This window comes from Perca fluviatilis, chromosome 4 (assembly GCF_010015445.1).
Source record: "Perca fluviatilis chromosome 4, GENO_Pfluv_1.0, whole genome shotgun sequence".
NCBI classification, from domain to species: Eukaryota; Metazoa; Chordata; class Actinopteri; order Perciformes; family Percidae; genus Perca; species Perca fluviatilis.
The window spans coordinates 39,352,882-39,368,870 of NC_053115.1; the positions used below are offsets into that span (position 1 = coordinate 39,352,882).

The 15,989-nt window shown below is 40.5% G+C and overlaps 2 protein-coding genes across 3 annotated transcripts in view; both read right to left on the bottom strand.

Annotated features, from left to right (window-relative positions):
• The window catches only part of LOC120557668, a 1,015,838-nt gene that overhangs the window by 15,923 nt on the left and 983,926 nt on the right, over positions 1-15,989 (bottom strand). The window lies entirely within an intron of this gene.
• Positions 2,923-6,384, bottom strand: LOC120557120 (CD276 antigen-like). The gene is made up of 5 exons (XM_039797153.1): positions 6,282-6,384; positions 5,437-5,763; positions 4,852-5,184; positions 4,446-4,610; positions 2,923-2,969 (listed from the first exon to the last, which is right to left on the bottom strand). Exons 1-5 carry the CDS (start codon positions 6,289-6,291, stop codon positions 2,923-2,925), a joined length of 882 nt encoding a protein of 293 aa, XP_039653087.1. The 5' UTR covers positions 6,292-6,384.

Below are 15,989 nucleotides of genomic sequence, written 5' to 3' on the forward strand. Positions count from 1 at the left end.
ATTAAAACCTGGATGCAACACAACTTCCTCAAACTCAACAGCGACAAAACAGAATTCCTTCTGATCGGCTCCAAATCCACACTCAGCAAAACCAATAACCCCACTATCACCATCGACGGCACCATTGTCTCCCCATCTCCCCAGGCCCGCAACCTTGGCGTGATCTTTGATTCCACCCTCTCCCTTGAGCCTCACATCCGTCAAGTCATTAAAACCTCCTTCTTTCACCTCCGCAACATCGCCAAAATCAGACCCTCTCTCACACCCCCCGCTGCTGAAAGACTCATTCACGCCTTCATCTCCTCCCGACTGGACTACTGCAACTCACTTCTCCTCGGCATCAGCTCTACCAACATCAACCGACTCCAACTGGTCCAGAACTCAGCCGCCCGCCTCATTACCTGCTCCAAATCCTGGCACCACATCACTCCAGTCCTAAAACAACTCCACTGGCTTCCCATTTCCCACCGGATCACCTACAAAATCCTGGTCCTCACCTATAAAGCCCTCCACCATCTGGCCCCCTCATACCTCACTGACCTCCTCTCCCCTTACCAACCCTCACGGTCCCTCAGATCCACCTCAGCCGGTCTCCTCTCCATCCAAAAGTCCAACCTGCGCTGTTTTGGGGACAGAGCCTTCTCCAGAGCAGCTCCCAGGCTCTGGAACTCCCTCCCCCAAGAGATCCGCACCTCTGAGTCCCTCACCATCTTCCAGTCCCGCCTCAAGACCCATCTCTTCACCTCAGCCTACCCATATTCCACCTGCCCCCCTCCCTTTTTCATCTGTATCTTGTTTTGTTCTACTTGTTTTGTTTGCTCGTTTTGTTTTGTTATGTTTTTATAATCTACCCTGCCCTGTAAAGCGAATTTGAGTCCATGAAAAGCGCTATATAAATTCAATTTATTACTTGTTGCTGCTGCTAACCCAAGCCCAAGCCCAAATGCAGCTAGGGTGAGCTCCAGGAAGGAGACGGAGCCGCTCTGTTAAAACAAGCAACGCTCGATTTTTCGGGTCAGCAACATCTTTGACGTTAAAGATGTTATAGAATGTAATAGCGTTATAGAACATAAAACAAACGTCACAGTTACTTTGCTGAGTAACTAATTACTTTTACAATGTGGTAACTGAGTTACTAACTCGATTACTTTTTCGGAGAAGTAATTTGTAACTGTAACTAATTACTTTTTTAAAGTAAGATGACCAACACTGGTCTTGTCCAGTCTTGCCACAGTTACTTTGAAAAAGTAACTTAGTTACTTTACAGATTACTTGATTTTAAAAGTAACAAAGTTAGATTACAAGTTACTTGATTAGTTACATTCAGCAGCTGCCGACAACACCCCCACAGCCTCAACATAAAATGACAACCGGTCAGTGACAGTAAACCGGTCACGGTTTACTGTGAGGCAGCTCGTGTTGCCAGTAGTCGGGATCTGGTTTATTATGGCACGAAAGAGAGCGAGTCAACCGTGTTTAAGGGCAGCATTTCCGCTACAACATACTGCCCGATCAACTTCTTCAACTCTCCCCCACTTACTGGTTTTGCACCGAAGTCCAGCTTTTGTTGTTCGGGTGGTGGGGGGCCTCCTGCTCTCTGCTTCGCTCCACCTAGTGGGACTTGCTCTGTAAGTTTGACTGCAGTGCTGCGACTCCAAATGTTTCTTCCAATTTGACGTAGTGTTTTTGTAGCTAGATAGCACTTTGTCGCCACCAGCACAGAGTGTACAACGGACCTTAATATTGCCGTCTTTAGCTGACACAAACTCTAAATAGTGACTGTATTTCCAGCTAGAAAACGCGCATCTCCCTCCTCCCTCCATTGTTGTTTACGTTTGTTTCGCTGCGTGGTACACATTAACTGTCCTCATGCTGAAAACATGACTTGTCGTCGCATACATGACTTCACTCCCCAAGACGCAAGAAGAAAGTAAAAACAATACATATATTTACTAAGGCAAATGACAAAAATAGTAACGCACAGTGACTTGGATAAGTAACTTTAATCTGATTACTGGTTTGGAAATAGTAATGCATTAGATTACTCGTTACTGAAAAAAGTGGTCAGATTAGAGTAACGCGTTACCTGGCATCACTGGTCTTGTCATATTAAAGTAAAGATACATTTGGGCTAATCATTTTTTTTTTAGGATACATTTTTTCCAACCGGTTGTGTAGCATTTGGTTTAGAAGCCTCTATTGGTGATATTTCACAGTACAAAGTCCTGCTATATCCTTGATATATATAGAATTGTCATCTGTGTTTTTCTTCTTCACATCGGCTAAATAAAGGTATTTCCACCATCAATTGGTGCATAAAAGTTTATCCGAATAGAGGATACACCGGGGGAGACCTCCCACTATGATATGCCCCCCCCCCCAAGGGAAATTCTGGCCAATATATATACATACAGTACAGTGTACCCACTACAATACATTACACTACACCACACCACTGGTTGCAGTAGCTCAAGCTTCAACTAGTGAAACAAGTACAAACACAAGTATGAACCTGAAAATGCTATATAAGAGTTGCCCTTTAACCATTCTTTTAAATACAGAAGCAAACAGTGGTTGTCTAAAGAGAAAACAAATGTAATCAAACACAATATAAAATGATAAAAAATATTAAAAAAATAAATAAAGTGACCTTTTTTTGCACAATATTTTACACTTCACATCATCACAGCAAACTTTGTAATTTGGTCTGAATACAAAAATACAAGACTTATAAGAGCATCATCATGTTGATCTGGTCCTCTCTGCTCTACACACCTCTGGAACAGGAATACTGTACAAGTCTTACACACAGTTACACAATCAACTAGAACTGCAAGAGAAAATCAATGAGCCTAGTAAAACAAGCATAAAATAACTGAAAACTAAATAAATGTTTCCAGCAACACAGACATTATCAAAGCCTCATTCCGTCATTAATGGATGATGTTCATCTGGTTCTGGAGTTGGACCTGCAGGAAAAAAGACAAAACAATATTAAAGAAATTAAATGAAACTTTCTTGTTCATATTCAGGCTGCACAATCACTGTTTTACCACTAACACATCATTTATTTTTGGTGTCAGATCTACACAGATCTGCCCCAAAATTCATTCTTTTCTGTTTGGAAATAAAGTTCATGTTAATGCACAAACATGAACCAGAATAGCAGGTGCACTTAGAGATGCCTACTCCTTTGTGTGTGTTGCTGCATGATTAGAATAGAGTCCTACATCAAATCTATTCAATCATTTTAAGACTAGAATAAAATGATCTTGAGTACATTATCAATCAATCAATCAAAATGTATTTATATAGCACTTTAAAACAACCAGCAGGTATCCAAAGTGCTTAACATCAGAAACACGTCATACAATAGAAAGAATGAACAAAGAAAACAGTAAAATCAGAAAAGGTTATAAAGAAACAGAAGAATGAAATTGTCACACCACTGCTACGTATTAAAGGCCAGACGGAACAGATACGTTTTAAGTTTGGACCTAAAAAGAGCTACATCTGTAGTAGTGCGAATATCAGGGGGTAACTTGTTCCAGAGTCTCGGGGCAGCAACTGCAATACCTTGACCTTGGCACTTCTAAAACTCGCTGATTTGAAGAACGCAATGACCGGTTGTGCTCCAGCAAAGTTAAAATTTCAGACAAATACTCTGGCGCCAGACCATTTAAGGCCTTGAAAGCAAACAATAAAATCTTAAAATCTATTCTAAAACGCACAGGGAGCCAATGTAGGGTGTAAAGAACGGGAGTGATATGTGCACGTAGATGTATTTGTTAAAAAGAGAGCAGCAGCATTTTGCACAAGTTGAAGACGTGAGATGGAGGTCTGATTCAGACCAACATGAAGAGCATTACAGTAATCCAATCTTGAACTAATGAAGGCATTAATCGCTTTTTCTAGATCGTGCCTGTTCAGGAAAGGCTTAACTTTAGCCAGGAGACGAAGCTGGAAAAAGCTCATTCTAACAACATTACTGATCTGCTTGTCAGAGTTCAAACTAACATTAAACACTATGAGTAAAAGTAAAGTTAACTTTTTGGTTGGTTACTTTCGAAAACAAAACCAAAATGCAGATGTATCTCTCAGCAACATCAGGCAGTGTGTACACTCAGATTTAATCTACTACAGACTGCTGATATTTCATTAAGAAATGTGAAACTGACACCATCATGTTTGTTCAGATGCAGCAGCTAGATAACAAGGTGGAGACCAGGCTCCAGTCCTTGAATGAGAGGACATCTTTAACTCAAAGTACTCACCAACAACAACAAGCTTGATGTGGAATAGTTGATGTTTCTGAATGAATGGAACAATACATCTGTATTCTCCACTGTCATCCCTCGTTGTATTGCTGATGATTATGGAGGCGTTGCCTTGTTCCAGTTCATCTGGAAAATGTGAGACTCGACCTTTGAACTTCTCACTCTGACCTGGACGCTCGTCACTGTAAAGATCGCCATTATCATACAGGAACACCTCCTGATCATCATCAGTTTTAATCCAGACGAACCGTGTTGACGTAATGTCCTCCTTGGGCCAGAGGGAACAGGGTAAAGTAACATCTACGCCTTCTTCCACTTTGATGACTTTTGGCCCTGGCAGATAAATCAATATGTATTAATCAATATGTCTACATGCAGAATCATCATTTAGTAATTATTAAGGCAGAAAAAAATGGTAAGCAGAATTATTCCACAAAGGCAGTTTTACAAGCAATTTAGTTTGTAGTCTAATTTCTCCTCTAACATAATTATTTCAGCATTTTTTTATGGATGACCCACATATTTAAGTTGTTAAATGAGAGGAAATCATTAACTGTTTAATAAAAGTACTCACCAACAACAAGTTTAATGTGGAACATTTGATGTTTCTGAAGTGATGGAACAATACATCTGTAGACTCCACTGTCAGCCCTCCTTGTATTTCTGATGATTATGGAGGCGTTGCCTTGTTTCAGCACATCTGGAAAATGTGAGACTCGACCTTTGAACTGCTCACTCTGACCTGGACGCTCGTCACTGTAAAGATCACCTTTATCATACAGGAACACCTTCTGACCATCACCAGTTGTCTCCCAGACAAACTGTGTAGACGTAATGTCCTCCTTAGTCCAGAGTGAACAGGGTAAAGTAACATCACTGCCTTCTTCCACTGTGATGAGTTTTGGCCCTGGCAGATAAATCAATATGTATTAATCAATATGTCTACATGCAGAATCATCATTTAGTAATTATTAAGGCAGAAAAAAATTGTAAGCAGAATTATTCCACAAAGGCAGTTTTACAAGCAATTTAGTTTGTAGTCTACTTTCTCCACTAACATAGTATTTACAATATTTCTGCATTTTTTTTTCATAGATGACCAACATATTGAAGTTGTTAAATAAGAGGACATCTTTCATTATTTAATGAAAGTACTCACCAACAACAAGCGTAATGTGGACTTTTTGATGTTTCAGAATGAATGAATGAATTAATCTGTATTCTCCACTGTCAGCCCTCGTCGTATTTCTGATGATTATGGAGGCGTTGCCTTGTTTCAGTTCATCTGGAAAATGTGAGACTCGACCTTTGAACTGTTCACTCTGACCTGAACGCTCGCCTTTATCATACAGGAACACCTCCATCTGACTTTCATCATTCTGAGACATTTTCTTCCAGCTAAACTGTGTTGACCGAAGGTCCTTGGTCCAGAGTGAACAGGGTAAAGTAACAACACTGCCTTCTTCCACTGTGATGACTTTTGTCACTGGAGGATAAAAACATGTATTAATCAATACGTTTACATGAAGAGTCATCAGTTAGTAAATTAATAAGGCTGAAAAAAATATTAAAACAAATTGTAAGCAGAATTATTCCACAAAGGCACTTTTACCAGCAGTTTAGTTTGTAGTCTACTTTCTCCATAATTATTTCCACATATTTTTTTATACACGACCAAAACACTTTAACTGTTTAAGCTTGTAGTGTGTTATATAATTCTCAAACCCTACATCAAATATAATAAATCATTTAAAGAATAATTAATGAATACAATAATATCGTAAGTACATTTTTACATCCTATAACAGTTATATTAAAGAAAACCCATCTGACTTGATCCTACTCTGGTGTAAATACCAACACAATGATTAATGACCGAAGATAAAACAACTGCAAAGACTCTAAATATGACGATGATGATGATAAAATGACGATGATCTAAATAATCTGTTGTGTTGCCTGCTCATCATTAATATGGTTATACAATACAAATTTTACACTTACCTCTTACCATATCTGTACGCCTGTATAATATATACAAAGCTAGAATAACACCAGCAGCAACAAGAAAAAGAACACAAATAACTGCAGCAGCAATCCATGCAGTGGACCCTGAAACAGAAGACAAAAAGTTAATGTAAGAATCAGAATGTAACTGCATATTTAATAAAATGTTACTCTTAAAAGAGGAATTGACATCTTATATGAATGCATATTTGGAAATGTTCATGAAATGTATTGAAAAGGATATAATTAATTTGGAGAAGCAACACTATGTAAGTGATGGTTCGGAGTAATTTCACCCTAGGGTCCTTTGCACCATGACCTCGAGCCAAACACCCCCCCAGAAGCTTTTTTCACCTGGGTCGAATATTGGACGAGTTAGCGTTATCAGCTGAATAGCTTAGCGCAGAGGCTAATGGATCCGAGAATGTCTCTTGTACATTACCCCACTAATAATGCCCGAAATGATACCAAACTTCTACACTAGTACAAATAGATTATGCATTCATAAAATGATGGATTGGAAAGTTTGTAAGTACACCAGAAGTTTATGTAAATAACACTTAACTGTTGGCTTCTCGTCTCTGCTGCTGCTGCTGCTGTTACTACCGGGCAGTAAGAGTGCTTAGGGCCGTCTACCAGAGATGGGAAGTAACGAAGTACAAATACTTCGTTACTATACTTAAGTAGATTTTTCGGATATTTCTACTTTACTTTACTATTTTTTTTTTTGGCGACTTTTTACTTTTACTCCTTACATTTTAACACGAATATCGGTACTTTCTACTCCTTACATTTTAAAAATTGGCTCGTTACTTTAGTTTTGTACAAGAGGTCGTAATGTCGGAGAATAGCGCGGACACGCTACCATCACACGAGCGGCGCCGCTACACAGAAAAAAGTGAGAAAAAGAAAGAGAGACTGCTGTCCGGAGGATAATCAGTTGAGATCGTGTGTATAGGCCTTGAGAACTGTAAGTCGTATAACTTATGTTGTCAGTTAATGTAAGCCTGTTGTTGTATTGGTCTATAGTTCCTGCACAGTTAAAGTAGGTTAGCTAGTGATTTTGTTGTTTGTGTTCTTCACCTGTTAGCTAGGTTTCACGTTGCTTGTAAAGCATCAAAAGAGAGAAGTTGTCTCTGTCCGTGTTTTACAGACACACCTGGGGGGGGGCGAAGTTTGAAACCAGCATCAGCTTTAAATACGGTCCTAATCTAGTCCTCACTAGCAAGTTTCAAATAATTTCATTGGAGTTACCGTTATTATTTTTCACGTGATCAATACTGAATTCAATCTAATTGGATGGGAATATACTGTAGGCTACGTTGCATGTAACGGACCACTACAAGACGACTCGACAGATTCGGCCGCATTCTGCATTCATTTGCGGCAAATAATTGCAGCTTGATGGCGGTAACGTTAGCACTAGTAGTATGGACGGCGACATGATTGAAAATGAAGAAAACAGAGATCCCAGAGATTAGGCAGACAAGCAGCAAGACATTCCCAATCATCCCTGGCCTTATCTGAGAGAGATGTTTGAGATAGGCTAGGAGAAATCAAGTATGACTCCTGGCCAATGTGCTGTGTAACTCTAAAAGTATGGGGAACTTCTTAATTAATCTATGTTTAGTAATTCATATTGTATCCTTTATTTTCTTATTTGAGCACACACACATACATGTAGATTCCTTTAAATGTTAAGGGGACGATTAAAAAAGAGAAACTGGATCTGTGAATTCTCACAGAATCACAGTTGAATTCATATCTTGCTACTCAGTCAGAATCTTATTAAGCTGGAGTCCCAGTCTCTGCCACAATAATCATATATGTGATGTTTGGCAGACATCCATTTAAAATGTAGACAATGGCATATAAAGAGCCTGGTTTTTATGTCCACTGAAGTTTCTCATCTTGCACTCTAGTAACGTGTGTGGTCCAGGTAGCTTTGCATAAAAAGTAGGGGTGGGAATCACCAGAGGCCTCACGATACGATATCATCACGATACTTATGTCACGATACAATATTATTGCGATTTTAAACATATTGCAATATTCTGCGATATATTGCAATTTATTACTTTTTTTCCAACTTCAAATTTTTCCCAGTTTCAAATGATGTCCCCAAAGGAAAATTCTGTCAACATCGGTTTTATCTAAAGAGATACATTTCTCTGTCTGTTCATCTCACTTCAATTTTATTGCTGCAAAATGGGATCGTCAAGCAGACAAACTGACCAACACATATATCATAAAAGATCGATACTTGGCGTCTGTGTATCAATACAGTATTGCCACTAAAAAATATCGCGATACTATGCTGTATCGATATTTTCCCCCACCCCTAATAAAAAGTGGTTGTCATTCGCAAGGCTACTTTTACTTTTATACTTTAAGTACATTTCAAAGCCTGTACTTTGTTACTTTTACTTAAGTAAAGAAGTTAAATCAGTACTTCTACTTTTACCAGAGTATTTTTTAACACAAGTATCTGTACTTCTACTTAAGTACGGGAAGTGAGTACTTTTGCCATCTCTACCGTCTACAAATTACAACACCAAAAAGAGATACAACAAAAATATTTATTAATTTAATGATTAAATAAGGTAATGTCTCCAAACTTACCTCAATTATAACTTGTCTCCTGCTAGTTATACTACAGCACTTACTTTAAAGTGCCCATATTATGAAAATATCACTTTTTCTGGGATTTGGGGTGTTCTTTTGTGTCTCTGGTGCTTCCACACACATACAAACTTTGAAAAAAATCCATCCATGCTGTTTTGAGTGAGATACAGTTTCTGAATGTTTCCTGCCTTCAGTCTCCTAGTGAGCTGTTCCAAAATCGGTGACGCACAGTCCTCGAAATGAGCTGGCTAACCACAAACGTTAGCTTCGTTAGCATGCTAACAGTTAGCATTAGCATGCTAACGCTAATGCTAACGCTAGCATGCTACGTCGTTCTCAATAGCAAAGCACTGCTACAACACACACAAGTTCACCATAATCTACAAAGAACTACTTACATGTGTGCCCTCATTTAGAAGTCTCCCAGCTAATCCTGCCTTGTAACTGACCAAAGTTGGAGAAACAGGCTTTCTTTACTGTCTCTAGAGTTAGCTAGCTGACATGATCTACATCTGAACAGAGTATTGCTGAGGTGGAGTGCAATCAAAGATAGTACAGAAGAAGAAGATGAAAAGAGGTCTCACTCTGTAGCTAAAACAGAAACCAGGTGAAAAGAGGATCTGCAGCAGTGAGAGAGAGCAAAAATATGGTGTTTTTTGAAAATTAAACCATGTAAACCTATTCTGGTACAACCTTAAAATACAGTTATGAACTTGAAAATGAGCATAATATGGGCGCTTTAAAAAATAAGTTAAATTAAAGCTGCGAGCAGCGATGGACGGGCCCTCGCGCCTCTGCGCGCGTCGGGGTTACCGGCGGACGCCGCTCCTTGCGACCGTGCATTCGCGCGGCACTCAGACACCGCAAATCGTCATCAATGAAAAGGGAACTCCCTGCCGAGTTCAACGATACCTCACACAAGACTCTACGTCATACGGTTCATCAGCTGTGAAAGGGGGCGTGGCTAAAGCATAGGGGGCGGGCAAAACCATCACCAATGAATAAGGAAGTCTCTGCTGAGTTCAATGACACCTCACACAAGGGTATACCTTAAACGGTTCAAATGTTATGAAAGAGGGCGTGGCCTGAGTAAGTGGGCGTGGCCATATTATAGGGGGCGGCTCAGTATCACATGTAGACCACACATTATAAGTTTCATGTGAATCGGATGATGTTTGTCATATAAGGCGCATTTCCTGTTGCCAGCGGGGGGCACTATGACCAAAAGTCAATTTTGGCCTGTAGGTGTCCTCAGGCCTGGACCCTTGTTAATCGTGAGAAAGTTTGGACAGATACGACAACGTACACTCAAGTTACAACAACTTCTTTGTTCATCGCTAAACACTAAAAATGGCCGCCACGCCACGCCCACACCGTCTGAGGAAAAGTTTTTCTTTTAATAACTTTTCATCGTTGTTGGGATGGTACAGACCAAGTTTGAAGTCCATTGGATGACATCTCTAGGAGGAGTTCGCTAAAGTATAGGCGGCTGCATATATGAAAAAAAAACACCTAACCCTAAAAAAATTCTAACAAAAGGTTTCTCAGCTATTTTGTAGTATTAGGTGTCCTTAATAACATACTAAAAGTTTACCAAAGTTTGACCACTATAAAAGTGTAATTTTCAAGATGGCGTCCAAGATTGGCAGGAAGCCCTCAAAATATCCTAACTCCTTCATTATTTGACCTAGCCAAGTAATCTTGGTGTCTAACCACATGTTTTCTGGGTCTATGAATCCATTGGACTTGTCTAAATTGCACTGACATGATGACATACCTATGGAATACATTTTGTGAGATTACTGTAAGGTTTTATCTTTTTTGGGGTGAACCAGAGATGTAAACGATTTAGCCTGTCATGTAACTCCTATTCAGTATGCGTTTTTGGACACATACCCTTTCTTTGCTAAAACACAGACTTAACATTCAATATAAAAGTTATTCCACCCAAAAGTAACTTAAATTACTTTTACCACCACCACACCTAGGGCTGGGCGATATGGAGAAAATCAGATATCACAATATTCTTGACCAAATACCTCGATATCGATATTGAGGCGATATTCTAGGGTTGACATTTGGTGCTTTAACAAAATATCTTCACACTTAGATTTTAGATAAATATTATCAGTAATGTGGACATAATGTCTAAGTGGGGAAAAGGCAAATAATAGAACAGCAAGAACAGTCTGGTAAGTTCAGAAAATGACATCACTTTACCGTAATGCAGCCTTTAAAACCAGGAAAAGACAACACTTATGCCATATTACGATATCCAAAATCTAAGACAATGTCAAGTCTCATATCATGATATCGATATAATATCGATATATTGCCCAGCCCTAACCACACCCCTCCTCACTGGGAACAGTTATTTTCCCTCAGTCTGGCAACAGGTGCAGCCCCGTGTCTCCATGGTAACTGAACCTTCAGAACTCCTATATTACGTGTGGTGGGTAAAAACAAAAAAAAGAAGAAAAAAAGAAAAGAAAAAAATATACACTACCGGTCAAAGTTTTAGAACACCCCAATTTTCCCAGGTTTTTATTGAAATTCATGCAGTTCAATGTCTTATTGTACTCTGAAATGAAAGAATAGAAACAAATTTACAATTTAAGTTAAAAGAGAAATCATGGAATCAATTTATAAACCAAAATGTATTCTAAATATTTGATTCATCAAAGTAGCCCCCTTTGGCAGATATAACAGCTGAACACACTCGTGGCATTCTTTCTACAATGGAAATCAAATATTCTTCAGAAAGTTCTTCCCAACTCTGTTGCAGAAGTTCCCATAAATGTGTTCATCCCAAACAGCTCAATGGGGTTTAAGTCTGGTGACTGTGCTGGCCACTCCATGTTTTTAAGCTTACCATCTTGTTCTTTTTTCCCAAGGTAGTTCTGGCATAGCATGGACTTATGTTTTGGGTCATTATCTGTCATTGCTGTAGGATGAACCCCTGACCAACTAGACACATACCAGAGGGTACTGCATGGCACTGCAAAATGCTGTGGTAGCCGTTCTGGTTCAGGGTGCCTTTCACTCTGTACAAATCACCGACCCTGGATCCAGAAAAACAGCCCCAGACCATCATGCTTCCTCCTCCATGTTTGACCGTTGATGTCACACACTGAGGAACCATCCCTTCGCCTACTTGACGGCATACAAAAATCTCATTTCAAATTTTGATTGATCAGTCCATAGCACCTTCTTCCAGTCTTCAGTAGTCCATTGGCGATGTATCGTGGCCCAGGCAAGCCTCTTTTTCGTATTCTGACGTCTTAGCAATGGCTTTCTTGCTGCAACTCGACCTATCAAACCTGCAGCTCTAAGTCTTCTCTTTCCAGTTGAAACTGAGACTTGCTTATTACGACCACTATTAAGCTGTGCTTGAAGCTGTTGTCCTGTGAGCTGCCTATCACGCAAGCTGTTGACTCTCAGAAACTTGTCTTCTGATTCTGTTGTGGCTTTGGGTCTGCCAGACCTCTTCCTGTCAGAGTTTCCCCCAGTTTCTAAGTGCCTTTTGATGGTGAAGAATACTGTACTCACTGACACCTTGACTTTCTTCGCAATTTCTCTGTAGGAAAGACCAACATTCTTAAGTGTTATGATGGTCTGTCTCGCTTCCATTGTTAATTGCCTTTTTCCCGCCATTTTTATAGCAACACACTACTTTCTGCAGTACAATACTGTTCAAATAATGCTCACGAGGGTATGGTACCACAGTGTGTTCCAACAATACTTTTATACAAACCGAGGGGGTTGTAAGTAATCCAGACAAGTGTGAACACCTGTAGGAATTGGTAACACCAACCTTCAAAGCTTGATCAACCTCCATTGCTGCAGAACAGCTTTACATTGTTAACCCATTTCTTGTTCCCTGAAAACATTAGAAAGATTTCTAACACATGACAAAGGCCAACAATGTGAGTGTATTAAGAGAGGATGACATTGTTGGATTAGCTTGAGGAAAAAGTACACTCCAAATGCAATTTTGACCATGAGTCGTATTGTTGTAAACCAAGAAACTTGCCCCATTTGCTGTAAAAACTGAAGAGATGGCTCTGATGTGGTAGAGGTTCATCAGAAGGTAGCTAATGGAAAGAAACCACCAACACTAGGCAAAACGATATGAGAAATATGCAATTACTTAAGGGAAATTTTATTATTAAATTGTAATTGTATTTGCCCTTATTTTTTGCATTAATATGCTTGTAACCAATTGCTTTAATATATAATTGTGCTTGTAATCAGTTATTTATCATACAAATATGCTAATTAGAATATTACATGGCTAAAACATGTATAAGGTACCAGTATTCATGGTGTAATAGGAATACAAAAGCGTAATGGTCTTTTTAAGGACCTGGCGGCCGCCATTTTGAAAATGGGGCCTTTCTTGAAGTCAAACTTTGGTAAACTTTTAGTATGTTTTTAAGTACATCTGATACTACTGTAAACCACTGAAAAATCTTTTGTTAGAATTTTTTTGGGGTCAAGCCATATTTGCAGCTAACTAGTATAGCACCTTGACTTTTAGGCATACTTCCTGTTGCCACTAGGGGGCGCTATGACTTTAAGTAAATATCGGCCTTTATTCGTCCTCAGGGTTGGAGTCTTATGAATCCTGAAAAGTTTCGAGCCTGCTGGACAACGTACACTCGAGTTACACCCACTTCCTGTTTCGGAGGCGAAATGCAGAAAATGGCCGCCCCTCCACGGCCACGCCCTATGACGAAAAGTTTTTCTTTTAACAACTTTTCATCTTTAACATCTTAAAGCCCCAGTGTGTAACGTTTATACTTGTTCATTATAAAAATCTGTGTTGCCCGTTCACAAACTTGTCCTTTTTCATAAATATGCACCACTACCATCGCTTTCAAGTATTCGTTTTGGCTTTAATTTTTACATTTGCACTACCATGAACTGGGGTAGACGCTCCATATACATGCGCCATCTTGAAATACGTTAGCCGATAAGGGACATACAGAACATAGTGCTCCGCGCGCTTTCGCTGTCGCATGATAAACTCACAAGTGCTGCTAATGGGTATCGTAGCTCCCCGGCCCCGGTGGAAAGTTTGAAGAAGGAAACATGGAGGACCACACATATTCAAAATCAATATTTCAGGAACTGGAGTCTTCTTCGCCCAGAAAAAGAAAAAGGATATTTATATCGGGGAAATGCGGCGCAACACGCCGGCCAAAAACAACGGCACGGGCCGCCACTCGCGATCGGGGAAATGAGGCGCCACACGCCGGCCAAAACAACGGCACGTGACGCCACTCGCGATCGGGGAAATGAGGCGCCACACTCCGGCCAAAACAACGGCCAAAACAACGGCGCGGGCCGCCACTCGCGATCGGGGAAATGAGGCGCCACACGCCGGCCAAAACAACGGCACTGGCCGCCACTCGCGATCGGGGAAATAAGGCGCCACACGCCGGCCAAAACAACGGCACTGGCCGCCACTCGCGATCGGGGAAATGCGGCGCCACACGCCGGCCAAAAACAACGGTACGGGCCGCCACTCGCGATCGGGGAAATGAGGCGCCACACGCCGGCAAAAACAACGGCACCAGCCGCCACTCGCGATCGGGGAAATGAGGTGCCACACGCCGGCCAAAAACAACGGCACGGGCCGCCACTCGCGATCGGGGAAATGAGGCGCCACACGCCGGCAAAAACAACGGCACCAGCCGCCACTCGCGATCGGGGAAATGAGGCGCCACACGCCGGCGTGAAAGTCCTGTGTTTTATGAAGGATATATAAAACTGTCGTTCATTTTACATAGATAGAGGTCATAACCAACATGCTAACTGACTAAATAACTAAATGCAATTTGTAATTGTTTTCTAAAGTAACCTCATCACTGGAAGAAACACTGATGGACGAAGTCGTACTGGAAGCCATGTTAATCTTGGAAAAACACGGCCACCGTAGGAGACACAACGCGCTCGGAATGGGCGGGGCTCGAAGTTGGTTGTCATATACAATTTCACCGCTAGATGGGATTAATTCTTACACAATGTAGCTTTAAGATGGCACAGACCGAGTTTGAAGTTGATCGGATGAAATCTCTAGGAGGAGTTCGTTAAAGTACGACGTGGAAATGGCCAAAATCGTACTAATTTCGAACTTTGAAATCAAAATGGCAGACTTCCTGTTGGGTTTAGGGTGTGGCTCTAATGAAGTTTTTTGTACGTCTTGACATGTTACATATGTGTACCAAGTTTCGTGAGTCTACGTTAAACGCACTGCAGGTGCTACATTTTTCTAACTTTCTAGGGGGCGCTAGCGAGCCATTTTTGTGCACCTAATCGCGAAACCCTTAAAATACAAAATTTTTCACCAGACTTGATGCGACCGCCAAATTTGGTGAGTTTTTGAATATGTTAAGCCCCTCAAAAAGGCAATTACTTTGCAGAAAATAATTCCTTCAGTTTCAATAGGGCCTTCGCCGCTGTCGGCGCTCGGGCCCTAATGAATAAATATTTTTGTTGTATCTCTTTTCGCTGTTGTAATTTTTAGATGTCCCTAAGCACTCGTCTTACAGCAGCAACAACTTCAGCAGAGACGAGAAGCCAGCGGGCAAGTGTTATTTATATAAACTTCTGGTGTACTTACAAACTTTACAATCCATCATTTTATGAATGCATAACCTATTTGTACTAGTGTAGAAGTTTGGTATCATTTCGGTCATTATTAGTGGGGTAATGTACAAGAGACACTCTCGGATGCATTAGCCCCTGCACTAAGCTATTCAGCTGATAATGCTAACTTGTCCAATATTCGACCCAGGTGAAAAAAGCTTCTGGGGGGGTGTTTGATTCGAGGTCATGGTGCAAAGGACCCTAGGGTGAAATTACTCCGAACCATCACTTTAAGTTGAAGTATAATTCTATTAATACTCATGCATGTGAATTAGCATTCATAAAATCCAAATTATCCTATGTAGAACAGGGTGAAATGGCAGGCAAACTATTAGCTAGGCAGATCAAAAATGAGTCGGAAGATAGAATAATTCTTAAAATCAAAAAACAAGATGGCAGCACTACCATGGACCCTCTTCAGATCAA

Bases quoted from the DNA above. Each gene is read 5' to 3' on its own strand.
- LOC120557120 (XM_039797153.1), bottom strand. The intron at 4,611-4,851 runs GTGAGTACTTTT...TTTATCTGCCAG, and splicing joins CCACATTAAACTTGTTGTTG to GGCCAAAAGTCATCAAAGTG. The intron at 2,970-4,445 runs GTCAGAGTGAGA...TTTTTCCTGCAG, and splicing joins TTACAGTGACGAGCGTCCAG to GTCCAACTCCAGAACCAGAT.